Source organism: Ischnura elegans, chromosome 4 (genome assembly GCF_921293095.1).
Source record: "Ischnura elegans chromosome 4, ioIscEleg1.1, whole genome shotgun sequence".
Taxonomy (NCBI): domain Eukaryota; kingdom Metazoa; phylum Arthropoda; class Insecta; order Odonata; family Coenagrionidae; genus Ischnura; species Ischnura elegans.
Genome location: NC_060249.1, coordinates 130,587,089 through 130,610,852, shown reverse-complemented (window position 1 = coordinate 130,610,852; position 23,764 = coordinate 130,587,089). Strand labels below are relative to the sequence as shown.

The 23,764-nt window shown below is 35.7% G+C and overlaps 1 protein-coding gene across 2 annotated transcripts in view; it reads right to left on the bottom strand.

Annotated features, from left to right (window-relative positions):
• Positions 1–17,440: 17,440 nt before the first annotated feature.
• Positions 17,441–23,764, bottom strand: part of LOC124158065 (pleckstrin homology domain-containing family A member 3-like) — a 47,131-nt gene continuing 40,807 nt past the window's right edge. For both annotated transcript variants that reach the window (XM_046533239.1, XM_046533238.1), the window contains one exon: positions 17,441–17,727. In XM_046533239.1, the coding sequence (XP_046389195.1) occupies positions 17,590–17,727 (138 nt within the window). In that variant the 3' untranslated portion in view covers positions 17,441–17,589. The remainder of the gene's footprint in view (positions 17,728–23,764) is intronic.

The following is a 23,764-nucleotide window of genomic DNA, read 5'->3' as shown; positions in this document are numbered from 1 at the left end:
AGTGACACTCCAGAAGTGAATATTTTTGTTAAAATCATGATTAAAGTACCAAGTAAGAAGAATGCGAAAAGACACTCCAAAAGTGAATACACGATTTCAGCAAAAATTTAATTTAATAAAAAATTTAATTAACGATTTCAGCAAAAAAAGATAAATGCAAAAATACATTTTAGAGTGAATTCTGTTCCTATAAATACGATTTCAGTAAAAAGTAGGAAAACAACGAAATGAAACTTCAGAAATGAATTTTGTTAATATAAACTTCATTTCAGTAGAAAGTAAGAAAAAAAGAAAGGAAACTCGAGAAATGTATAATCACTAATAGACAAATAAATAATAGTGTATAGGTCAATGCCCTTCATGGAGTTTAGAGGTCAACGACCCTCGTCGTGTTTACAGGTCAATGACCCTCGTGAAGTTTGAAAGGTCATTGACTTTCATAGAGTTTAGAGATCAATGACCCTCGTGAGGTTTCAAAGGTCAATGACCTTCATGGAGTTAAGAGGTCACTGATCTTCTTGAAGTCTGAATGGTTACGGAAAGGGCAGAAGATAAATAAATTTTTGCTACAAAAGGATTATGCACAAATGATTGGTCAATGACCTTGGATTAGTCAGGATACATATGACATGAATTGATTTTGAAATGACCTTCTTGGAGTCGAGAAGTAAAAGACATACCTTGATACGCCTCTGACCTTCATGGATTCTAGATGGTGATGACAATCGTCGATCTTGAAACTTCAATAAATGACCTTGAAAGTTCAATGACCTTCAATGACCTTGAAAGGTCAATGTCCTTCAATGACCTTGATAGGTCAACGACCTGCAACGACCTTGAAATGTCAATGACCTTCAATAACCTTGAAAGGTCAATGACCTTCAATGACTTTGAAAGGACAATAGCCTTCAATGACCTTGGATTAGTCCTTGGATTAGTCATTAGACCTTGAATGATAAATGGCCTGCAATGACCTTGAAAGGTCGTTGACCTTCAATGACCTTGAAAGGTCAATGTCCTTCAATGACCATGAAATGTCAATGACCTTCAATGAACTTGAAAGGTCAATGACCTTCAATGACTATGAAAGGACAATAGCCTTCAATGACCTTGGATTAGTCCTTGGATTAGTCATTAGACCTTGAATGATAAATGGCCTGCAATGACCTTGAAAGGTCGATGACCTTCAATGACCTTGAAAGACCTTAATAGGTCTTTCAAGGTCATTGATCTTGAAAGATAACCTTTAATGACCTTGAAAGATGAATTACCTTCATGGAGTTTAGAGGCCAATGACTCTCGTGGAGTTTGAAAGATCAATGACCTTCATGGAGTTTAGAGTTCAATGACCGTCGTAGAGTTTGAAAGGTGAATGACCTTCATGGAGTTTATAGGTCAATGGCCTTCATGGAGGTTTGAGGTAAATGACCCTCGTGGAGTCTAAAATGGCAATGACCTTCATTGAGTTTAGAGGTCAATGATCCTCGTGGAGTTTGAAAGGTCAATGACCTTCATGGAGTTGAGAGGACCCTCGTGGAATCTAAAAGGTCAATGACCTTCTAGGAGTTTAGAGGTCAATGACCCTCGTGGAGTTTGAAAGGTCAATGATCTTCAAGGAGTATAGAGGTCAATGACATTCATGGAGTTTAGAGGTCAATGACCTTCATGGAGTTAAGAGGTCAGTGACCCTAGTGGATTTTTAAAGGTTCCAGGGAAAAAGTTTGGTTTGAAAGGATTTAGAAATGACCCTCGTTGAGTTTGAAAGGTCAATGATTTTCATGGAGTTTTGAGGTAAACCACCTTCTTGAATTTTTAAAGGTAAGGGAAAGGGCAGTTCTGAAATAAATAAAGTTTATATGGTTTATATGGGATTTAAGAACGAAGTCAATAACGAAATGAAACTCAGAGGTTAATATTTTTGCTATAAACACGATTCCATTACATATTAAGAAAAATTTCAAGTGACACTCCAGGAGTGAATATTTTTGTTATAATCATGATTCAAGTACCAAGTAAGAAGAATGCGAAAAGACACTCCAAAAGTGAATTTTTTTCTATAAAAACGATTTCAGCAAAAAATAATAAAAATGCAAAAATACATTCCACAAGTGAATTTTTTTTTGCTATAATGAGGATTTTAAGAAAAGGAGGAAAAATACAAAATGAAACTTCAGAAATGAATTTTGTTCATATAAACTTCATTTCAGTAGAAAGTAAGAAAAAGTAAAAGTAAACTCGAGAAATGAATTTAAATAGATAAAACACACATTTAAAAGTTATTCGAAAAGAATCGGTTAATAAATAGGGATTTTATGGTTAAGGCTCAATATTTGGCGATGACGTTAATTTCTTTTTTTGGATATGTTTGATTTTTATTTCCAAGGTATGTCCTCCAAGTGAATTAAATTCTGCATCGTAAAAACCATACATTAAAACACACATATAAAAAGTTATTCGAATAGAATCGGATAATAAATTGGGATTTAATGGTTGGTGACTTGATATTTGGCGATGACGTCAATGTCTTTTTTTTGGAGATGTTTGATTGTGATTTCCAAAGTATGTCATCCAAGGGAAATAAATTCTGCATAATATAACCATACATTAAAACTAACATTTTAAAAGTTATTCGAAAAGAATCGGTTAATAAATAGGGATTTTATGGTTGGTGGCTCAATATTTGGTGATAACGTTAATTTTGTTTTTTTTTTTTTTGAGGTGGTAGATTGTGATTTCCAAAGTATCTCCTCCAAGTGAATTAAATTCTGCATCGTAAAACCATACACAAAAAAACACATTTAAAAAGTTATTTGAAATGAATCGGATAATAAATTGGGATTTTATGGTTGGTGGCTCAATATATGGCAATGACGTTAATATCTTTTTTTGGAGATGTTTGATTGTGATTTCAAAAGTAAGTGAATTAAATTCTGCATCGTAAAACCATACATAAAATCAAACATTTCAAAAGTTATTCGAAAAGAATCGGATAATAAATTGGGATTTAATGGTTGGTGGCTCAATATTTGGCGATGACTTTAATTTCTTTTTTTGGATATGTTTGATTGTAATTTCCAAGTTATGACCTCCAAGTGAATTAAATTCTGCATCGTAAAAACCATACATTAAAACACACATTGTAAAAGTTATTAGAAAAGAATGGGTTAGTAAATAGGGATTTTATGGTTGGTGGCTAAATATTAGGCAATGACATTAATTTCTTTTTTTGGAGATGTTTGATTGCGATTTCCAAAGTATGTCCTCCAAGTGAATTTATTTAAACATCGTGAAACAATACATAATAACACACATTTTAAAAGTTGTTCGAAAAGAAACGGTTAATAATTGGGGATTTTATGGTTGGTGGCTCAATATTTGGCGATGACGTTAATTTTTTTTCTTGGAGATGTTTAATTGTGATTTCCAAAGTATGTCCTCCAAATAATTTAAATTCTGCATCGTAAAACCATACATAAAAACACACATTTTAATAGTTATTCAAAAAGAATCGGTTAATAAATTGGGATTTTATGTATTTTTACTGTTTATTAAATTGGGATTTATTTCATTGGGATTGTATGTACTTTATAAAAGTATGTCCTCGTCTGTGGTATGGTTTTACGATGCAGAATTTAATTCACTTGGAGGAGAAACTTTGGAAAACACCATCAAACATCTCCAAAAAAAGATATTAACGTCATCGCAAATACTGAGCCACCAACCATAAAATCCCTTTTTATTAACCCATTAATCCCCAGCGTTGCGTAAACGCAACATTATAAAATCGTAATTATTAGAAAAAATCTTTGCGTCAGGATATTTTTTTCTCTGGTTTTCTGAATTCCTGAAATACCTTTTGTTCTTATTCAGTTAATTTTGGAAAAATTTTCATTAAAATAACAATTTTTATGTTACTTCGAAATTTGCCTATTTCGAATAGTTGGAGTACTACATATTGTAAATCATTTTTTACAAAGATTTATTGAGTAATCTTACTATAGGTAATGTTTTCTCTTAGTTCGAAGTTTCTTTATTCATCATGGTTATTTTTGTCACAAACTTCCGTCTTTACTGGCATAAATATGGTTGTTGTAAATAATGTTGCCTTTACGCAACGATGGGAATTCTCTGGTAGACCAGAGGGCTTTTCTCAAAGCATAACGAAACTCGTCAGTATGGCTTTTTTTCGACAACTTAGTCTTTTAGAGGCAGTTTAGCTGCATTTTTGGCACTCAAAGGTTGTGAGTTTACAAAGAAAAGGTGAATTCCAAAATGGCCATCGGTACGAATTTTACATTGAACACTGGTACTTCGTGGAGTCAAACTTGCGCGCACATGTGGAACCGATACAGGGCAATGTCACTCCCATGTCGTTGAGTAGACGTTAAATTCAGCTTCTAATGCATTCAGTTTCAGAGATGGTAGAATGAGAGGGTGAGAAACGTATTAGTTGATGCAGGATTGTGATGGAAGGTGGAGTGTTCCTCTATTCACTCATTGTAATTTTCTCCGTGCAATCCTGAGTTACCTATTTTTTCTTTTATCGCTTAGGTGATGTAAGGCTAATAATCTAGCTTCAGCTGGATTCGTACCAGTCAGAAAGTCCTCTGAAATGCATCTTTATCTCTCGTCCAGTAATCCTATCAATAATACTGCAGTAGTTTTTGCTCGGTGTTTTGCAAAATGATTTATCCAGGGGTTTCATTCAGATTTAAATGTGAAGAAAATTTTACCCGTTATTTCTACGCCTCAGACGTATACTTTAGAAGAACCGTCAAGAAGGTACCTGAAGAATATAAATTAACAGGAGAGGTGATGTATAATATTTTCTAAGCTTTGGAACTACAATGGGGATTACATCTTCTCAGTATTTCAAATATGGATGATTGCAGTAGGCAATTCAAGGCAAATCACAGTTTACTCAAGTAGTATCTAAAGAAAAATCGTCCAGTTAACGCGCACGCCCAGGCAAAAAATGCAGAGAACAAACAGGTTCATCTAAATGTGAAAAAATAAAATCTACATCCGTAGTAGTCCCAAATTTCTGCGTGAAAAAAGTGATAGAAACACTTGTTACTCAGTATGGAGGCCACTCACCAATCTGTCACTTATTTCTCAGTCGAAAATTACTTGAAATAATTTTGAGGTACTCAAATAACTACGATGAGGAGATAAATAACTATGCATTTACTCAGAGTAAGGCAGATTAAAAAAATATAATTGGAATCCTAATGTTGTCGGGATATCATATATTACTGCGCACTAAGTTGTACTTGACAAGCTAAGAGGAGATGTCTGTCGCAATTGTGAGGCAATGTATGATGCGGATTCGGTTTGATGAATTACCTAAATAAATACCGACAGCTCTCCGATAATTCTCAACTACACAAAGTGATAAATTTTTGAAAGTCGGATCTGTTCTCAACAGACTAAACGAAAATTCCATTCAGTTAGGAATTTTCCTAACAAATGATTCCATATTTCAGGTGGCACACAGCTAAAATGTTATTGGTTGGGAACAATTCAGAGTAGGTTATACATTGTGGTGTCTGGTCTCTTCTACAGGCTATTTTTATCAATATTTGCCATATGGAGAGGCGGAACTTGAAAGTGATATTTCGTGAAAGGTGTTCACGAAGATTCCCGAGGAAAATCGAAATATCATCAACGATTACAATCAGGGAATGGGAGGGGTAGATTTACTCGATAATTATGTTGCATGTTACTATATCCAGATTTAGGGCAAAAAACTCTATTCCGAAAAGGGGTTGATAGTCCAAAGGTGATTCCGTGGTGATTTTACACCAGTCACGGGCAAAGCAATTCATTTGTTAGAATTTTGGTCTGAGATCGTAAAATTTTACTGAGGCAAGTAATCGTTTCCAATACAATGCTGATGAATATGCTGATTTGGCATAAAAATCGGTGCCCGCTGGCGGGACACCTTAGGAAAAATGACATACCAAGAGATGCCCGTGAAGGGAGAATTGGGCATTTCATCCGCAGGCATACTTATAACTTCCGGCAAAGATGTCGAGTGTGTAAATCAAAGATAAGTAATGTTGTGAAAAGTGCTACCTTTAATTTCACGCTGAATATTATTGAAAATTACATCAAAAAAGACGATAAAAATAAAATACGCAACCTAAGTTATAAAAGGTTATTTTTTGATTTTATTTAGCGGGGTTTTCCCAGCGTTGCGTAAACGCAACATTATGTAAATCATATATCATGATGAATATAACATTTTTTTCTGAAAATTAATCTTAATTAGGCCAAAATAAACCGTAAAATACGAAATAACCAAAGGTAAACGCCCTATATGCAGTCTGTGGAATAATGGATTAACCAATTCTTTTCGGATAACTTTTAAAATGTTTGTTTTTATTAATGGTTTTACGATGCAGAATTTAATTCACTTGGAGGACTTACTTTGGAAATTACAATCAAACATATCCAAAAACAGAAATTTTCGTCATCGCCAAATATTGAGCCACCAACCATAAAATCCCTATTTATGAACCGATTCTTTTCGAATAACTTTTAAAATATGTGTTTTTATGTATGGTTTTACGATGCAGAATTTAATTCACTTGGAGGACATACCTTGGAAATAACAATCAAATATATTCAAATATAGAAATTAACGTCATCCCCAAATAAGGAGCCACCAACCATAGAATCCCTATTTATTAACCGATTCTTTTCGAATAACTTTTAAAATGTTTGCTTTTATGTATGGTTTTACGATGCAGAATTTAATTCACTTGGAGGACATACCTTGGAAATCACAATCAAACATCTGCAAAAAAAGGTATTAACGTCTTCGCCAAATATTGAGCCACCAACCATATAATCCCTATTTATTAAGCGATTCATTTCGAATAACTTTTTAAAATAGTGTTTTTATGTATGGTTTTACGATGCAGAATTTATTTCACTTGGAGGACATACCTTGGAAATCACAATCAAACATCTCCAAAAAAAGGTATTGACGTCATCGCCAAATATTGAGCCACCAACCATAAATCCCTATTTATTAACAGATTCTTTTCGGAAAAACTTTTCAATTGTGTGTTTTTATGTATGGTATTACGATGCAGAATTAAATTCACTTGGAGGACGTACTTTGGAAATTACAATCAAACATCTCAAAAAAAAGAAATTAACGTCATCTAATGTAATTGATGTTGTATGTTTGATTGTAATTTCCAAGGTATGACCTCAAAGTGAATTAAATTCTGCATCGTAAAACCATACATAAAAGTACACATTTTAAAAGCTATTCGAAAAGAATCAGTTCATAAATAGAGATTTTATGGTTGGTGGGTCAATATTTGGCGATGACGTCAATTTCTTTTTTTGGAGATGTTTGATTGTAATTCCCAAAGTATATCCTCCAAGTGAATTAAATTCTGCATCGTATAACCTTACATAAAAATACACATTTTAAATGTTTTTAAAAAAGAATCGGTTAATAAAAAGGGATTTTATGGTTGGTGGGTCAATATTTGGCGATGACGTTAATTTCTTTTATCGGAGATATTTAATTGTGATTTCCAAAGTTTGTCCTCCAAATAATTTAAATTCTGCATCGTAAAACCAGACATAAAAACACACATTATAAAAGTTATTCGAAAAGAATCGGTTGTTAAATACCTAGGTATTTTATGGTTGGTGGCTCAATATTTGGCAATGACGTTAATTTTTTTATTGGAAATGTTTAAACGTGATTTCCAAAGTATATACTCCAAGTGAATTAAATTCTGCATCGTAAAACCATGCATAAAAACACACATTTTAAAAGTGATTCATAAAGAGTCGGTTAAGAAATAGGGATTTTATGGTTGGTGGCTCAATATTTGGCGATGACATTAATTTTTTTCTTTGGAGATGTTTGATTGTGATTTCTAAAGTATGTCCTCCAAGTCAATTAAATTCTGCGTCATTAAACCATACATAAAAACACACATTTTAAAAGTGATTCATAAAGAGTCGGTTAAGAAATAGGGATTTTATGGTTGGTGGCTCAATATTTGGCGATGACATTAATTTTTTTCTTTGGAGATGTTTGATTGTGATTTCTAAAGTATGTCCTCCAAGTCAATTAAATTCTGCGTCATTAAACCATACATAAAAACACACATTTTAAAAGTGATTCATAAAGAGTCGGTTAAGAAATAGGGATTTTATGGTTGGTGTCTCAATATTTGGCGATAACATTATTTTTTTATATGAGATGTTTGATTGTGATTTCCAAAGTATGTCCTCCAACTTAATTAAATTCTGCATCGTAAAACCATACATAAAAAAACACATCTTAAAAGTAATTTGATTAGAATCGGTTAATAAATAGGTATTTTATGGTTGGTGGCTCAATATTTGGCGATACGGTTTACTCATATTCATTATATATCTTCATTATATTAAAAATGTTACTCTGAAATGAATATTCCTGTTGCAAAACGTGAATTCACTAATCAAAGTGAATAATTTGGAAATATTACTTGGAAATGAATATTATAGTTGCAAACGCGAATTCACTACTGAAAGTGAAAAAATAAAAAATGACACTTGGAAATAAATATTCCTGTTGCAAACGCAAATTCACTTATCAAATTGAAACATTTAAAAATGTTGCTTGGAAAATAATATTCTTGTTGCAAACGTGAATTCACTACTCAAAATGAAATATTAAAAATGTTACTTGGAATGGATATTCTTTTGCAAACGCGAATTCACTACTCAAAGTGAAAAAATTAAAAAACATACTTGGAAATGAATATTCTTTTGCAAACGCGAATTCACTACTCAATGCGAAATATTTATTTATTTATTTAAGGGGTCACTCACATACAGCATTTCTGCCAATTTATAGTGACGCAGTAACAAACATAAAATTTTAACATAAAAAATTTGAACAGAGAGCAGTGGCTTAAGATAGTAAAGAACAAAATTGAAGGCTCGAGGAAAGGGAGGTGTAGAGGGATGTTTATTTATTTGCTGAGGAATGGGACATGGCGAGTTTGATAAATGAGTTTAAGGGCAGAAAAAACGGGTCAATATTGTCTGGTAATGAATTGAGCAAGGAGCAAAGGCGGTGTTGGAGGGATCGCTTAACGAGGGATAGTCTAGGGATAGGCGTATGGAGCAAGGAATGTGTACGAGTGGGTCGGCAAGGTACTCTGAAATTAATGGATGAAATCAAATCAGGACAATCAATGTGTGAATTTAGAATATTGTGAATAAGTTTTAAGTCTGTTTTAATCCTTTGTTGGGAGAGATCAGTCATTAATAGGGAAGATAAGAGTGAGCTGGTGGACATGTCACGCAAGTGGGGAACTCTGCGTCTTACCATTCTGGCGAAGAAGCTTGTTATACTGTGAAGAGAGGTGAGGTTAGAGGGGGCTGCGATGGACCATATGGGAGAGCAATATCCGGTGACTGGAAGGATAAATGCCGAGAAATATGATTTTAAAGCTGTGGGATCGGCTATTTCTGTGTAGCGGTAGAGGAGACCTAAAAGTGACATGGCTTTGCTCTTGATTGAATGAATGTGTTCCGAGAAGTTAAGTTTGGTGTCAGTAATGACGCCTAAATCCTTCACTGCCGAAACGCGTTGAAGAGGCTCAGAATTAATTGAATATTGAAAAATAATGGGGGATTTTTTAAGAGAAATCGAAAGGGAGTTACATTTACTGAAATTTAAATTTAGGTTCCAAGTATTGCACCATTTTGCAGTCAGGTTTAAGGAATCTTGAAGGACTTTGCAGTCCGAGGGAGTTTGAATTTGTTTAAACAGCTTACAGTCGTCCGCGTAAAAAAGAGTATGTGTCTGGGATGGAGGCAAAAGTGTGGCTAAGTCATCAATGAAAAGGCTAAATAAATATGGCCCCAGGACACTACCTTGGGGAACACCTGATGTTACCGGGGACCAGTAGGACTAGGTGCCAGAGATATTAATTCTTTGGAATCTATTAGTAAGGAAGGATTGGACGAGATTGAGAAAGGTTCCATGCACGTTGAATCGTTGATTAAGTTTGTGAAAGAGGAGGGTATGGTCAAGTGAATCGAAGGCTCTGGAGAAATCAAGGAATATGGCGTCGAGTTGAGAATTTTTTGCTATTGAGTTTACGGCATGGTGATGGAATACAGATAAGTTAGTAAGACAGGAACGATTAGGAAGGAAACCATGCTGATTTTTCGAGAGGTTAGGGGATGTAAAGTAATGTAATCTGTTGAGTATAATCCTCTCAGCGACAGAGGATAGGATAGGAAGTAAGGAAATCGGGCGGTAATTTGCGACTTCACATTTAGGACCAGTTTTATGGATTGGTATAATGTTCGCCATTTTCCACTGATGCGGAAAGACACCAAGCGTGAAGCAGCGATTTGACAGAAGACTCATAGGAATCGCGAGGGATGAGGCGCAGTTACGTATAAAGATAGGACTGAGGCCATCAGGGCCTGGTGAACGATGGAGGGGTATTTTGGAGAGAAAGTGAAAGACTTCCTGTGATTCGGTCTCAATGCGGGAAAGACAGTGCGTAGAGCAGGCTGTGAAGGAGTGGTCAGGGAAAGAAGGGACATTGGATGCAGGCATTAGACGATCTGAAAAGAATTTAGCAAACAAGTTTGGCCTATTAGGGCCCTCGGCGTTACTGTTTTCATAACAAACATTGTCCAGAATTCGAGAATGAAATCGGCGGCGATTCACAAAAGACCAGAATTTTTTAGGGGTGGTGGTGATAGATGGATAGGTGGAGATAAAAATTTTACTTGAAATTGATTTGCTTGAAATTTACTTGAAATTCTTGTTGCGACCGCGAATTCACTACTCAAAGTGAAAAATTTTAAAATGTTACTTTGAAATGAATATTCTTGTTGCAAACGCGAATTCACTAATCAAAGTGATACATTTAAAAATGTGAGTTGGAAATAAATATTTTCTTGTTGCAAACGTGAATTCACTACTCAAAGTAAAAAATTTTTAAATGTTACTTTGTAATGAATATTCTTTTTGCGAACTCGAATTCACTGCTAAAAGTGAAAAAATTAAATATGTTAATTGGAAATGAATATTCCTTTTGCAATCGCTAATTCACTATTCAAAATGAGAAAATTGACAATGTTACTTGTAAATGAATATTCCTGTTGCAAACGCGAATTTACTACTCAAAGTGAAAAAATTAAAAATGTTACTTGGAAATGAATATTCTTGTTGCAAACGCGAATTCACTACTCAAAGTGAAAAAATTAAAAAACATACTTGGAAATGAATATTCTTCTTGCAAACGCGAAATCACTACTCAAAGTGAAAAATTATAAAATGTTACTTGGAAAAGAATATTCTTGTTGCAAACGCGAATTCACTACTCAAAGTGAAAAATTTATAAACGTCACTTGGAAATGAATATTCTTGTTGCAAACGCTAATTCACTGCTCAAAGTGAGGAAATTATAAATTTTACTCGGAAATGAATATTCTTGTTGCAAACGCGAAGTCACTTCTCAAGGTAAAAAATTAAAAATGTTATTTGGTAATGAATATTCATGTTGCAAACGCGAATTCACTACTTAAAGTGAAAAAGTTAAAAAAGTTACTTGGAAATGAATGTTCTTGTTGCAAACGCGAATTCACTACTCTATGTGAAAAATTTTTAAATATTACTTGGAAATAAATATTCTTGTTGCATGCGCGAATTCACTAGTTAAAGTGAAAAATTTTAAAATGTAACTTGGAAATGAATATTCCTGATGCAAACGCCAATTCACTACTCTAAATGAAAAAATGAATAAGTTCCTTGGAAATGAATAGGTATTCTTGTTTCAAACGCGAAGTCACTTCTCAAGGTAAAAAATTAAAAATGTTACTTGGAAATGAATATTCTTGTTGCAAAAGCGAATTCACTACTCAAAGTGAAAAAAATAAAAACGTTACTTGGAAACTTGATGCAAACACGAATTCACCACTCAAAGTGAAAAAATTAAAAATGTTCCTAGGAAATGAATACTCTTGTTGCAAACACGAAGTCACTTCTCAAGGTAAAAAATTAAAAAAGTTACTTGGAAATGAGTAGTGATGGGAGTGAAAAATTGCAACCAGTGGTGATTGATAAATTTGATAAATCAAGATGCTTCAAGCACGTACGATCATTGCCATGCAGGTACTTCAGTAGCAAAAAGGCTTGGATTACCATAGATTAATTTCACGACTTTTAGAAATCCCTTGATGCCAAAATGGGATCGGCCAACCGAAAAATAATCCTTTTTATAGACCGTTAATGTGCAGCGCATTCTCATGATACACATTTCTTGAGAAATGCAAGGGTGGAATTCTTTCCAGCTAACTGCACAAGTGTTTTACAACCATTGGATTTGGGTGTTATCAAAGTTTTCAAACAACTTTACAGAAGTGCACTGGTAAGAAAGGCAATTGTCTCAATAAATTGTGGGCAACAACAAGCCAAAATTAATGCGTTACAGGCCATCCATTTTATTGCAAGTGCATGAGAGAGGGTGAATAGTCACAAACTGTTTCACTAAAGCGGGTTTCCTGAATACCACTGAAATAGATAGTGATTTACAAACTTTAATTGATGATAATGAATGGCAAACTTTGAATTCTGACGTATCATTTGATGATTTTCTTGAATGTGATGATGAAGTGCAGACCAGTGAGATTGTCCCAATAGGTGAAATTTGTGGTGAATCGAATGAAACAGACTCTAACTGCAGTGAGGACGAGAATGAGGAAGTTCTGGCAGTGGCTACCTTTTCAGAGGCTGTGGTTGGATTGGATAAATTAAGATCGTAATTTCCATCTGTTGAGAACCATCAATCCATTTTATTGACAATATCAAAACTTGAAAATGAACCTATTATCGAAGAATACCAGCTTCGAGATCGATATTAAATTTAATGAGATGATTTTATTACCTGAAATTAAGACTAAATTGGACTACCTACAAAACCAATTCGTATTGATTATTGGCATTTAAAAATACCTTTCGCCGTTTTAGGTGATAGCAAAAAACCATGTACGCAACATGAAAAAATCCTGTAAGTTTCTTTTCTGTTACACTCAATATGAATAGATTTTATTTCCAAATATTACACCCTTGATAAAATTTCTTATTTTTTGTGTAAGCATTAAAAACGCGTTTGTGACATTTTTTAATTATATCACTTGTTATCACGTTTTTTGTAGTTGCTGTAAATGTTGAATTTATAATCTAACAACTTAAATATTCTATCTTTTCTCCAGTTTTTTGTTGTTGTTATGTTTACATGACAACTTGTAACATGAAATGTATTTACTTTTTCTCACGTATTGTTGTAACAGGACTAAGCTCTTAAAGTAAACTTATTCCACCTGTGTTAACTTCATTATTTTAACAGTAAACACATTTTTTCTTGATGAATTCAAGATAAAAAAATCACGTTTTGTTTGCAAAATTAATTATGCATTGTTGACACGATTTTTAATTCTTAGGACATTAATCAAGGATTTATATTGTGCATTAACCAATTTATAATTCAGGAAATTATTTCAATAGCTTCAAATTTTTTTGAGTAAGCATGTAATGAGAGACAGGTCAATAATTTCTCTCTCTTGAGATAAAGTTTTCGATAGCCTACACAACGCAAAACCAAATTTACTTCTAGTGAGCATGGAAATATATATTTGATATCTCATGCATGTCATGATTTACTACAGTCGTTAAAAATAAATTTTTCTTGATTAGAGATAAAATTTTACATTTAGTGAATGGGGTATAAAACTTAACGAAGACATTTACTTTTAATTCCTTCGCTTTAAAACGAGTTTTTTTTGTACTGAATTATAGTCTTGCAAAAGAGCATTAAAGACAAATATTTTACATTGTGTGTGTGAGCACTAAAATGGCATTCTAGACGTGATTTTTAACATCGCTCTCTTGGAATTACGATTTATTTCAGACATTGATAACAAATATTTTTCTTCATCTCTCAAATTGGAGAATAAATTTCAAATTAGGTTAGGGAGCATTAGAAACACGATTATGACGTTATTTATTCATTGAATCACTTGCTATAATAATTACATTGCTAAAAATCATGTTAATTTACAGATCACAGTCGAGATAAAATTAAACATTTTTAGGGAGCGGTGAAAGCATAGCATGAAGATAATTGAATCACCTTACAAAAAGAGGCCATTGACTTTAGTACCTCAAAAAGTTCAAAAGCAAAGTTCCAAAAAAGAGGTAAACTAGCTGGATTCAAGTGTTACGGGCGATGCATTGATGGAGTTTAACGCCATCTATATTCTGGTTGAACAACGAACAGCTCATAGTCTCCACCGCCTACCTCCTACCCTTACCGCCAACCCCTGCGCTGGAGGTCAAATCCTCAAACGAAACATGATACCCTTTTCTCACGTTTCGGGCGGAGCAACGCTGAGGTGTTTTGCAAAATATACGTGCTTCTCCACCGGATTTTCTTCTTCTTCAATTATTTTCAGTCCATCAAGCTCTCACAAGATATGTAGATGAATTCGAATTGATAGCAGGGAGAAACCAAACATCCTGAGTAAATATCCCTTCGTCTGTGACTGCGACAATGGAGATTTAAAGCATAACTCATAAATTGTAACTTGATACATGTTTTCCGAAAAAAATACAGCATCAACTTTGGAGAAGCTCAACTGCGAGGATATCGAGTTTTGCCAGAATGCTAAGTCTCCGTCATATTTTGACATTTATTTCCTTGCGTAAAATGCTTAAATAAAGTCAGAAATACGTCGTATTTGGTCTCATTCTTTTCTAAATTATCCGCACATTACTAATATTTCAATCCAATAAAGGTGTAATAGCAATTGCCGAAAGTCATTGTTAGACAACTTTTGAGCTAATAGGTGACTCATGCAGCAGTTGACCTCTGGGGAACTTCGAAGCAGGTAGGCAGAAAAAGGTCAGTGGGAGAGAAAGAGAGATGGGACAAACACGATTCTATTATTCTCCTGTAACTTGCTGCATGTAATAAACGACTAGAGTTCTCTACATTTTTCCGAGTCAACTAACAACGACGTGCGTGCGACAGTGTATGATGCAAAAATTCAAAGTTTTCGAGGTATTCGAGGTTGTACCTTTAGCATAATTATTCGGGGTCTCGAATATTGAATACTTTCTAGTATTCGAGGTATTCGACTATTCACACATCTCTATTCTTAACGCCACTGAAGGACATACACCAATTGGAGCACAATTCATGCCTATAAAACATTGTACAGGTTCTTACAATGACTACAGGTATTCAAATTTGACAGCCCTAGAGATATTTGACTCAGAGGCTTGACAAAAATGACATTGCATGAGTTACCATTACAATTTCACACCAAAAAAATTCCTAAGTAAATTCAACATTTCCCTGATACTTCCTGTGAAAATAAAATTCCCTGAAATTTGCCAGTCTTTCAGAGTGCTCTGATAAAAATAAGATGTTGATTAATTGCATGATTGCCATGGCCCTTTAAAGACATTTCATCAGGGGATGCTATTTTGGTCACGGGAGGCTACCAATCCTTTCCTCATCACCATCTCAGCATGAGTCAGAGGAGTCCTTTCACCATCTCAGCATGCTTTTACGAGACAGAAATCCACATCTGCAACCAATCAATTAATAAACCAGATATTAAATGTCCTAGATGACAAAATGGAAGTTGATGCAATGTTTTTTTTATCTTTCAAAAGGTTTTGAGTGTGGACCATCAATTGCTTCTAAAGAAACTTAACAGGATGGGTGTTTGTAGCATACCTAATGCTTGGAAAGATTCCTTCCTGTTATACAGAATTCAGCACGTTGTTATCTATGTAAATAGTGCAACTGTTGTTTCCCCGGGTAAGATCTCAATTCGAGGCTTAGTCCTTGGGCATCTCTTGTTTCTTTCATATATGTATTCATTAACGATCTTGTAAATAGTTTTCAACACATAAATGGTGCTACGCGCTTGTTATTTGCTGATGATGCATAATTCTCTTGGTTTAAATATGTACAGGAAAGTCTAACCTCATTCACTTTGCAAATAAAAATAAAGCTAGCAAAATGCTTTCAGTTGAAGTCGATGGGAATCCCAAGTCCCAATACAGTACATATGTACTAAATTCCTGGGCTTCAATATCCATTTTCAATTCTATTGGGATGACCACATAAAATACTTAGGCCGCTAAGCTATGCTCAGCCTGCTGTTCGATTAGATCTATTAGGCCCACTGTTTCCTTTGAAGTTCTTCCAGGACTCTACCATGGTGAATTTTATTCACACATCACACACAGCATCATTTTCTGGGGTTCATCCTCTAAGGCCTTGGCTATCTTCAGCATTCAGAAGAGAGCCATTCCGCACCTGACTTTTTCTAAAGATGACGCCCCATGCCGTCCCCTATTCAAAGATTTGGATATACTCCCAGTTCCTTGTGTATATATTGCTCACGTACTTGTGTGTAGTAAAAGAAATCTAACTCAACAAGAACTGTGACATTCACCATTATTTCACAACAAAGGCGGATCCAGGATAGGGATAAGGGGAGGGCTAAGAGGGAGATATCTGCCAGAAGTAGTAGAAGGGGGTCTGAACAAAACTACCACATTATCCAGTGTAAATTGGATACCCAAAGGGGGGGGAGGGCTATAGCCCCCCGAACCCCCTCCTCCCAATAGATCCACCACTGTTTCACAAGACAGATTGATCAGCTGCACCTCTCTTATGTACACACTAGGAATACAGGTGCTGGTACGAGTGGTACGTGCCTTCAACTAGACAATGAACTGCCAGCTGAGCTCAAGGCTCATTAAAGCATGGCTGCATTTAAGAACAACCTGCAAAGTATTTGAAATTAAAAATGTTTTACTCAATTGATGAGTTTTTTAACAAGATTTAACAAGTGACTAGCATGTTATTGATCACTGTATGTTTAACCTGATGTGTCCTATATCAGTGTAATTATTGTAAAATCCTGATCTCTGGAAAAATAAATTATTATTCAAAACAATTTCCTCACAAGTCGACCCACTAACATTTCCTCTCAGTCGCATAGGAATTATCTGCCCACACAATTTTTTAGCAATAATTCATACTCGAAAACTGGAGTTCAGTGCGCGCATCACAAATTTATCTGATCCATTAATTGCATTCACATCTATATTATCACTGATAGAGACACAAATGCCACACCCATTTATAACACATTCACGTTTACTTCGGGAATGGCAAATTGGCACTCGTGCCTTCCCAATTTCATACCAATGCACCACATGGATAGTGAATTGGCTTTTAGGACACTCAAAAGAAGTTAGTACATTGCAGTTAAAGCTTTGTAGATATAACAATCCTGTACATATCAACAGTTTTATTTGCAGAAATGTTACTAATATATTTTGGTAACGTTAAAAAAAATATTCTTTTGGCGAGGGAAATAAAATATATATATATTTAATATGCATATAAAAGAGGGTAACCACTGGGTCATAAGTTTCGATTACATTGATATTTTCTCTGACAGAAGTCACTTTGGCGTTTACTCATTTTGCACAAAACAACAGAAAGAGCATCAATGTTCAGAGGAATGGTTGCTTCGAGACGATGGTGGCTGATGCATGCTGGGAGAGACAGTTTCCAGGCACTCCTCAAGCGCTTCCACGAAAGAGTCGCACGTGGGCCCAAGGACAGACGCAGCCTCGTGCATGCGCTGCAATGGCGACAAATGCATTCAAAAGAGACAGGCTAATGACAAGAACATGGAAGGAATGAGAAAGAAATAAACTGCCATTGCACACAAATCCAATGTTGAAAAATATGAGAAAACAAACTTGCCAATGTCAGAGTACATGACAAAAGCAGCCATGAATGAAAAGATTAAATTACAGGCTAACAACAATAAGCAGATTCACCACGAAATTCTTATGGCAATGACACACTCAGCGATTCAACATGAAGGTGGATTGGGATAGGTACTTAGACTTGGAGCTCACACGGAACTAAGTCTAGGGTTTGATGCATTCACAAATGAGGCTGGTCAAATCCAAGTTTCAAACAGTAAAAAGTTATGCTACTTTTTCATGCAATTTATTTGAGACAACCGGTTTCGTCGCAGAGGCGACATCTTCAGGTATAGAAATCGTTATTTTTATAGTTATTTTGTTGTTTATTTGGTTGCTATTATGCGTTGGTAGTGGGAGGGCTGCGTTGAGGTTGGAGCATTACTCAACTTCAGGGGAATTTCCAAAAGGGGGGAATAGTTGACAAAAATATTCTCATTTGCTACAATTCCATTCCTGATGAGATTTCTAATCTCCAACTCCTCCAAGCAGTCCATCCTTCTTCCCTTTTTCTCAAGGTGGAGAATTTCCGGAACAAAATCGCTCATGTGGTCACTCTCCCATAAGTGTTTCGCGAAATGCGATTTGTCTATCTCCCCGTTTCTTAAATACCTTCTGTGTTCCTCTGTTCTTAATCGGAACGAACGTCCAGTCTGGCCTATGTAACAGGTCTCACAGTCACTGCACTTGAGTCTGTAAATGCCACTTCTATCATTTACGTCAATTTTATCTTTCGTATTGCATAATAATGCCCTTAAGTTAGATTTGTTAGAGCAACCAAATAAACAACAAAATAACTATAAAAATAACTATTTCTGCACCTGAAGATGTCGCCTCTGTGATGAAACCGGTCTCCTCAAATAAATTGTGAGGAAAAGAACCACAACTTTTTATTGTTTACAATGGATTTTCACGAAGTTAAGTCAGAAACAATCGAGTTAATCCAAGTTTCAGTTTTCTTGAATTTCATGCCAGAAATGAATAATCCACATTTTACACAATCAGAGTACATATTTGAAAACTTAGGTCAATCCCTTTTGAATGAAACTCATACAGAAACAAATTCTATAGCAATTAGAACTGAAGAATATTTCGAGGAACTTATGAAACAAAATACAGTGAAACTTATTTTACGCAGTTGGAGGGACCAAAACATGGGCACTGTGTACAATTAAAGTGTTTAAAATCAAGATTTGGTATTGATGAGGATTATACTATTTAGGATACTTATTGATGAGGATTATACTTCGGAATAACACTTGGACTTTATTATTAGAACACTTGGTCATATTCTTATGTAAAGCTCTCACTCAAAGTGCTCCGCGTGCACTCATTAAGTGGCTACGTCCCTTAGAATCCCAGGATCCGGCTTCTCCGTCTAATTTTCTGGGTGTTCAAACAATTTTTATGCGAGTAATCTGACCCCAAGTACCTTTACTGACCCCAAGGACCATTACTAACCTCTAAATTCATGTCCGGCAGAGCTCTAGGCAGCGTAAGATGTAAGACACTGTTATGCTGCCTTTGTTGCTCATCCTACATCAGCAAATTAAGTTAGTATGAGAATATTTGACTGCATTCCTTACCTATTCTTCCTTTAAATCTTATTCTTGCCTTACATAAGTTCCTTAGTGCACAATAGACTGCTTATCATTTTCTTGTGATGCCCCACCTGTCGCTTCAATTTGGGTAACTTCGTTTTCTTGGTGAAAGATTGCGATGTAAGCAATGACGAATTACCCATAAGTCTATGGCCACAAGAAAGTTTCAGTGATCAACACACTGCCTCTGCAATCCGAAACAATTGAGCTCAGGCACGAGGCACATTGGTAAGTTCAAATCATATTTCTAAAATATATTATGCCATGTTTTGTTTATTGTGTGGGACTATCAAAGTGCTACATTTAGTATTGCTGTACAATACAGTAGACTCTCATTAATACGAACAAATTTACTACGAAGTTCTTGTAATTACGAAGCAAATCGTTGGTCCCGATGAAAAGGCCTATCCAAGCAATATTAAAAGAAACATTGCATATAATGAAACTTTCATTTTTACAAAATTACGAACCTCATTCCCATTCCCGGCAGTTACAAAATGATCTTTATTACGAAGTTCCACGCATAAGCAATGACATTTAGGTGGATATTCACTACACTAAGTTTTAATAATCGCGCCACGTTTCAGTTCTTCTCGTATACTGTGCCCAAGAGCATCAATTAAGGTTCTTTATTCAGTTTACATGCAACATCATACAATAAGCTTCATTCCTGTGGAGTCATGGTGACCCACTCATTACCGCTCGTAAATTGGGTGTACATTTCCTATGCACATTTGATTTATGAATTTTCAGAGATGCAAGCATTAAAAGTATTCAAATTACGAATTTGGCACCTTTCGATTTGGCCGATGCTACGCGGTGTGAACTCTCACTGTGGGCACAATCTGAACAAAGTGTGATTATTGAATCCAGTGTGAATTTAGGAACTGTTCAGCATTTTGCCCATTCTTCATCACCGTGGGGAGCTATTTTTCCGGATGCGTTGCACGCCCAGCTAGACCAGTTCATCACAATCGTGAGTTAGCGTATACGCGTAACGCAATGTTGCATTCAGAAGGATTACCGTACCCCTCGCTTCCTTGCATGCAGTCCGGTCAGCAAGGGTTTTCCAATGACGGCACAATAGGAGGGGCGGATAACCCTGCACTACAAGGTCTTGGAATGGATCTATTTCGCATATTGGACACTATATTCGGGAAGATATCAACCCTCGATTGTGTCATGCCACATTCTTCTGATGAGGAACTGAAACGAATTTTCCTGTTTATATTTCGCATAATTTAATCGCGTTTGTTTTACACTGTTTTTTTTTCGATAATTCCTAAAAGAAATGTTCATACGGACTTCGTTATTATGAACCTCCCGTTTTTCGGTCCTGTGAACTTTGTAATAACGAGAGTTACTGTATTTCTAATTCATTAGTTGTTTTCCGTATTCGTACTTAAAACCTTTTTTTTTTTTTGTTTTTCATCTTTTTTTGTAGATGTAAACGATGAGTCCAAAGGTCACTCCGGTGAAACTTATAGGTTAGTATTTTCAATTTTAACCTAACCCAGATGGCACAAAATAAGCGAGTTATCTGGTTCTTATGGTTTCATTACGGAAGAAAATGATAAGCAACTTATTGCACACTAAGGAACTTATGTAAGACAAGAATAAGATTTAAAGGAAGAATAGTCAAATATTCTCATAATTAAATAAATATTCTCAAATTAATGCAGTCAAATATTCTCATATTAACTTAATTTGCTGATGTAGGATGAGCAACAAAGGCAGCATAACAGTGTACTACACATCTTACGCTGCCCAGAGCTCTGCCAGACATGAATTTAAAGGTTAGTAATTAAATTCAGTGAGTCTTAATAAGACCTGAACAATTGATAAGAGATTTTCCTGTACATAGAAAATATATATTGACAAATTCAAGTGACTTGCCTCTGAAGATGAAAAGCATAGTATTCAAACCTTTTCCTTGTGGTTAAGAGAAGAAAAAGTAACTGCGGCAGGAATCAGCCTTATAACCTTAAGATTAGAAGATAGCCATGCTATCCACTACATCACCATGTACTTCAATTTATAAATGATATCTTCTTATATGACAAAGCTGTCAGTATATGTCAGTCTCTATCTTATTGTTTCCAATTAAACGTTCATGAGCATAAGAATAGAAACAAGTTTTCGCAAGCAATCCAACACAGTTATATGCTCAGAATAATAGCACTCCCACGATAACACAATACGTTTATCGAAGAAAAGCTTCGTGGTTCATTCAAATACATACATACTTTTATTCCCATTTATTTAATTACCTAAAATGACAAGACAAGTAAAACACACAGGTTGCATGCCAAGCATCTTAATTACAATTAAACCCAATGGGATCAAAGATACAACGTAATAATGATGTACAGCTGAAGTAAAATCATGAGTCTGCCTTTTTCAATTCTTTCGCTAAACCGCTAGAGTGATTTCATTGCTGTCACCAGCAAAATTTGCTCCTAGCGAATGTCTACGTTCGCTTTGCGCTCTACAGTCAGAACGAGAATAACTGTTTCATCACCAGAGACACAAAGCAAAGCATTCCTGGTGAAATAGCCAGTGAATGAATATGAGAATACAAATGCATACAGCGTTTGCCAATCTTTTCGATAAATCACGTTGGCTACAGCCAGAAAGAACCAGAATTAGGACCCAGGAGTAAAGTTAGTAAAATACAAAGATTTAAAGGAGTTGCAGGACCGCATAGGTTGCTGTGGCAGTGACAACAGTTTTGCTGCCACTACTGCCAGCATCTTCCGGTCAAAGATGATGATTCACTGTTTTTGCCCTCATTACATATATAGGGCCCCGTAACAACCAATTCTTGCAGCTGCTCTCTCTCTCTCTGGTTCGCTTGAGTAATCTCTTCCAATGGACGTCAAGATGGTATCCATCGTCGCAATAAAAATTGTCTGTCCAGGCAATTTCAATAGATTCTCGTATTATTCTGGGGTAATATCTTGAACAATTATGTATCTTGGCTTCGTAAATTTCACGTCATGCCCAGGGGTCCAGGCATGTTTGGAAATGGCAGACAGTTGAAACTGTTTTTTCTTCGTGGCTTTCAGGTGTTCCTTCATTCAAAATTTTAATGAACAGCAAGTTTCGACAACGTACGACCTGCCTCATGCGCAAGGCAGCTTCATACCGATCCTGGGGGATTTTGTCCTTGGCCATGGGAAATTATCACCAATTTTTGTGACACAGTTAAATCTCGCGGTGTTTCTTCAAGGCTCTGGCAATTTTTTCTATGGTTCTAGTGATGCATGGGATGATGGCCCAGGCTTTCCTGTCTTCACTTCCATCTGAGACACTGTTTTTTTATTTAGACTTAGGCAGCTTTGCAGCCATTCTCTTTGGGAACTGTTGTCACCGGTAGAGCAACCTACGCAGTAGTAACCGGAAATGAAGAAGTTCATCGCACACTGAGGAAATCTCCATTCTCACATCATATAGTAGGTACTTACTCCACTCTTTTAAAATAAATAAGATACTATTTCTGACAAATATTTCTCGGGTTTGCATCCAGGTTAAAGCTTTTATGTAAGCCGACGTTTCGGAAGACGACTTGTCTTCCATCCTCAAGGCTGTGTTACTTGAATGAAGTTCAATTTCACACTGAACAGGATCGACCGTTTACGGAGACAACAATACGGCTCAGGTGTCGTCCGATTGGCTGTAGGTCTTTTGAAATTCTTCAAGTTTAACCCTTATGTTTTTCATACAGCTGATTACAGGTCTCCATGTAGTGCTTAGATGAAAGCCGGTGTCCCGATTGAAATTTTTGGGATTGAGGCGGATCTCTATTGCTTCCTTAACTACGCGGTCCCAGTAACGTTGAGCATGGCAAAGGATTTTGGTGTCGTCCCATTTAATAGCATGGTCTTCATTAATGCTGTGTTCCGCCACGGCCGACTTTTCTGGTTGCGCTAATCTGAAAAATCTCCGGTGTTCTTTCAGCCTCGTCTCAATCGTTCGGCCTGTCTCCCCCACATACATTTTACCACATTCACAAGGTATTCCATAAACCCCTGGTGTCTTCAACCCAATCGGATCTTTCACCCTCACCAAGCGGTGCCTTAATTTAGGTGGTGGCAGATGGACAGTTTTGATATTATACCGTCGTAGAATGCGGTGGATCTTACCAGATATGGTTGACACATATGGGATTAAGGCTGTTGATAGCGGTTTTTCAGGCGGCTCATCCGGGCAACTCTTTTGTTTTATGTTGAATCTGCTTAGGGCCTTAAAAATCTCTTGTTTTCCATAGCCATTCCGTAAAAATGTTGTCTTAAGGTGGTCTAAC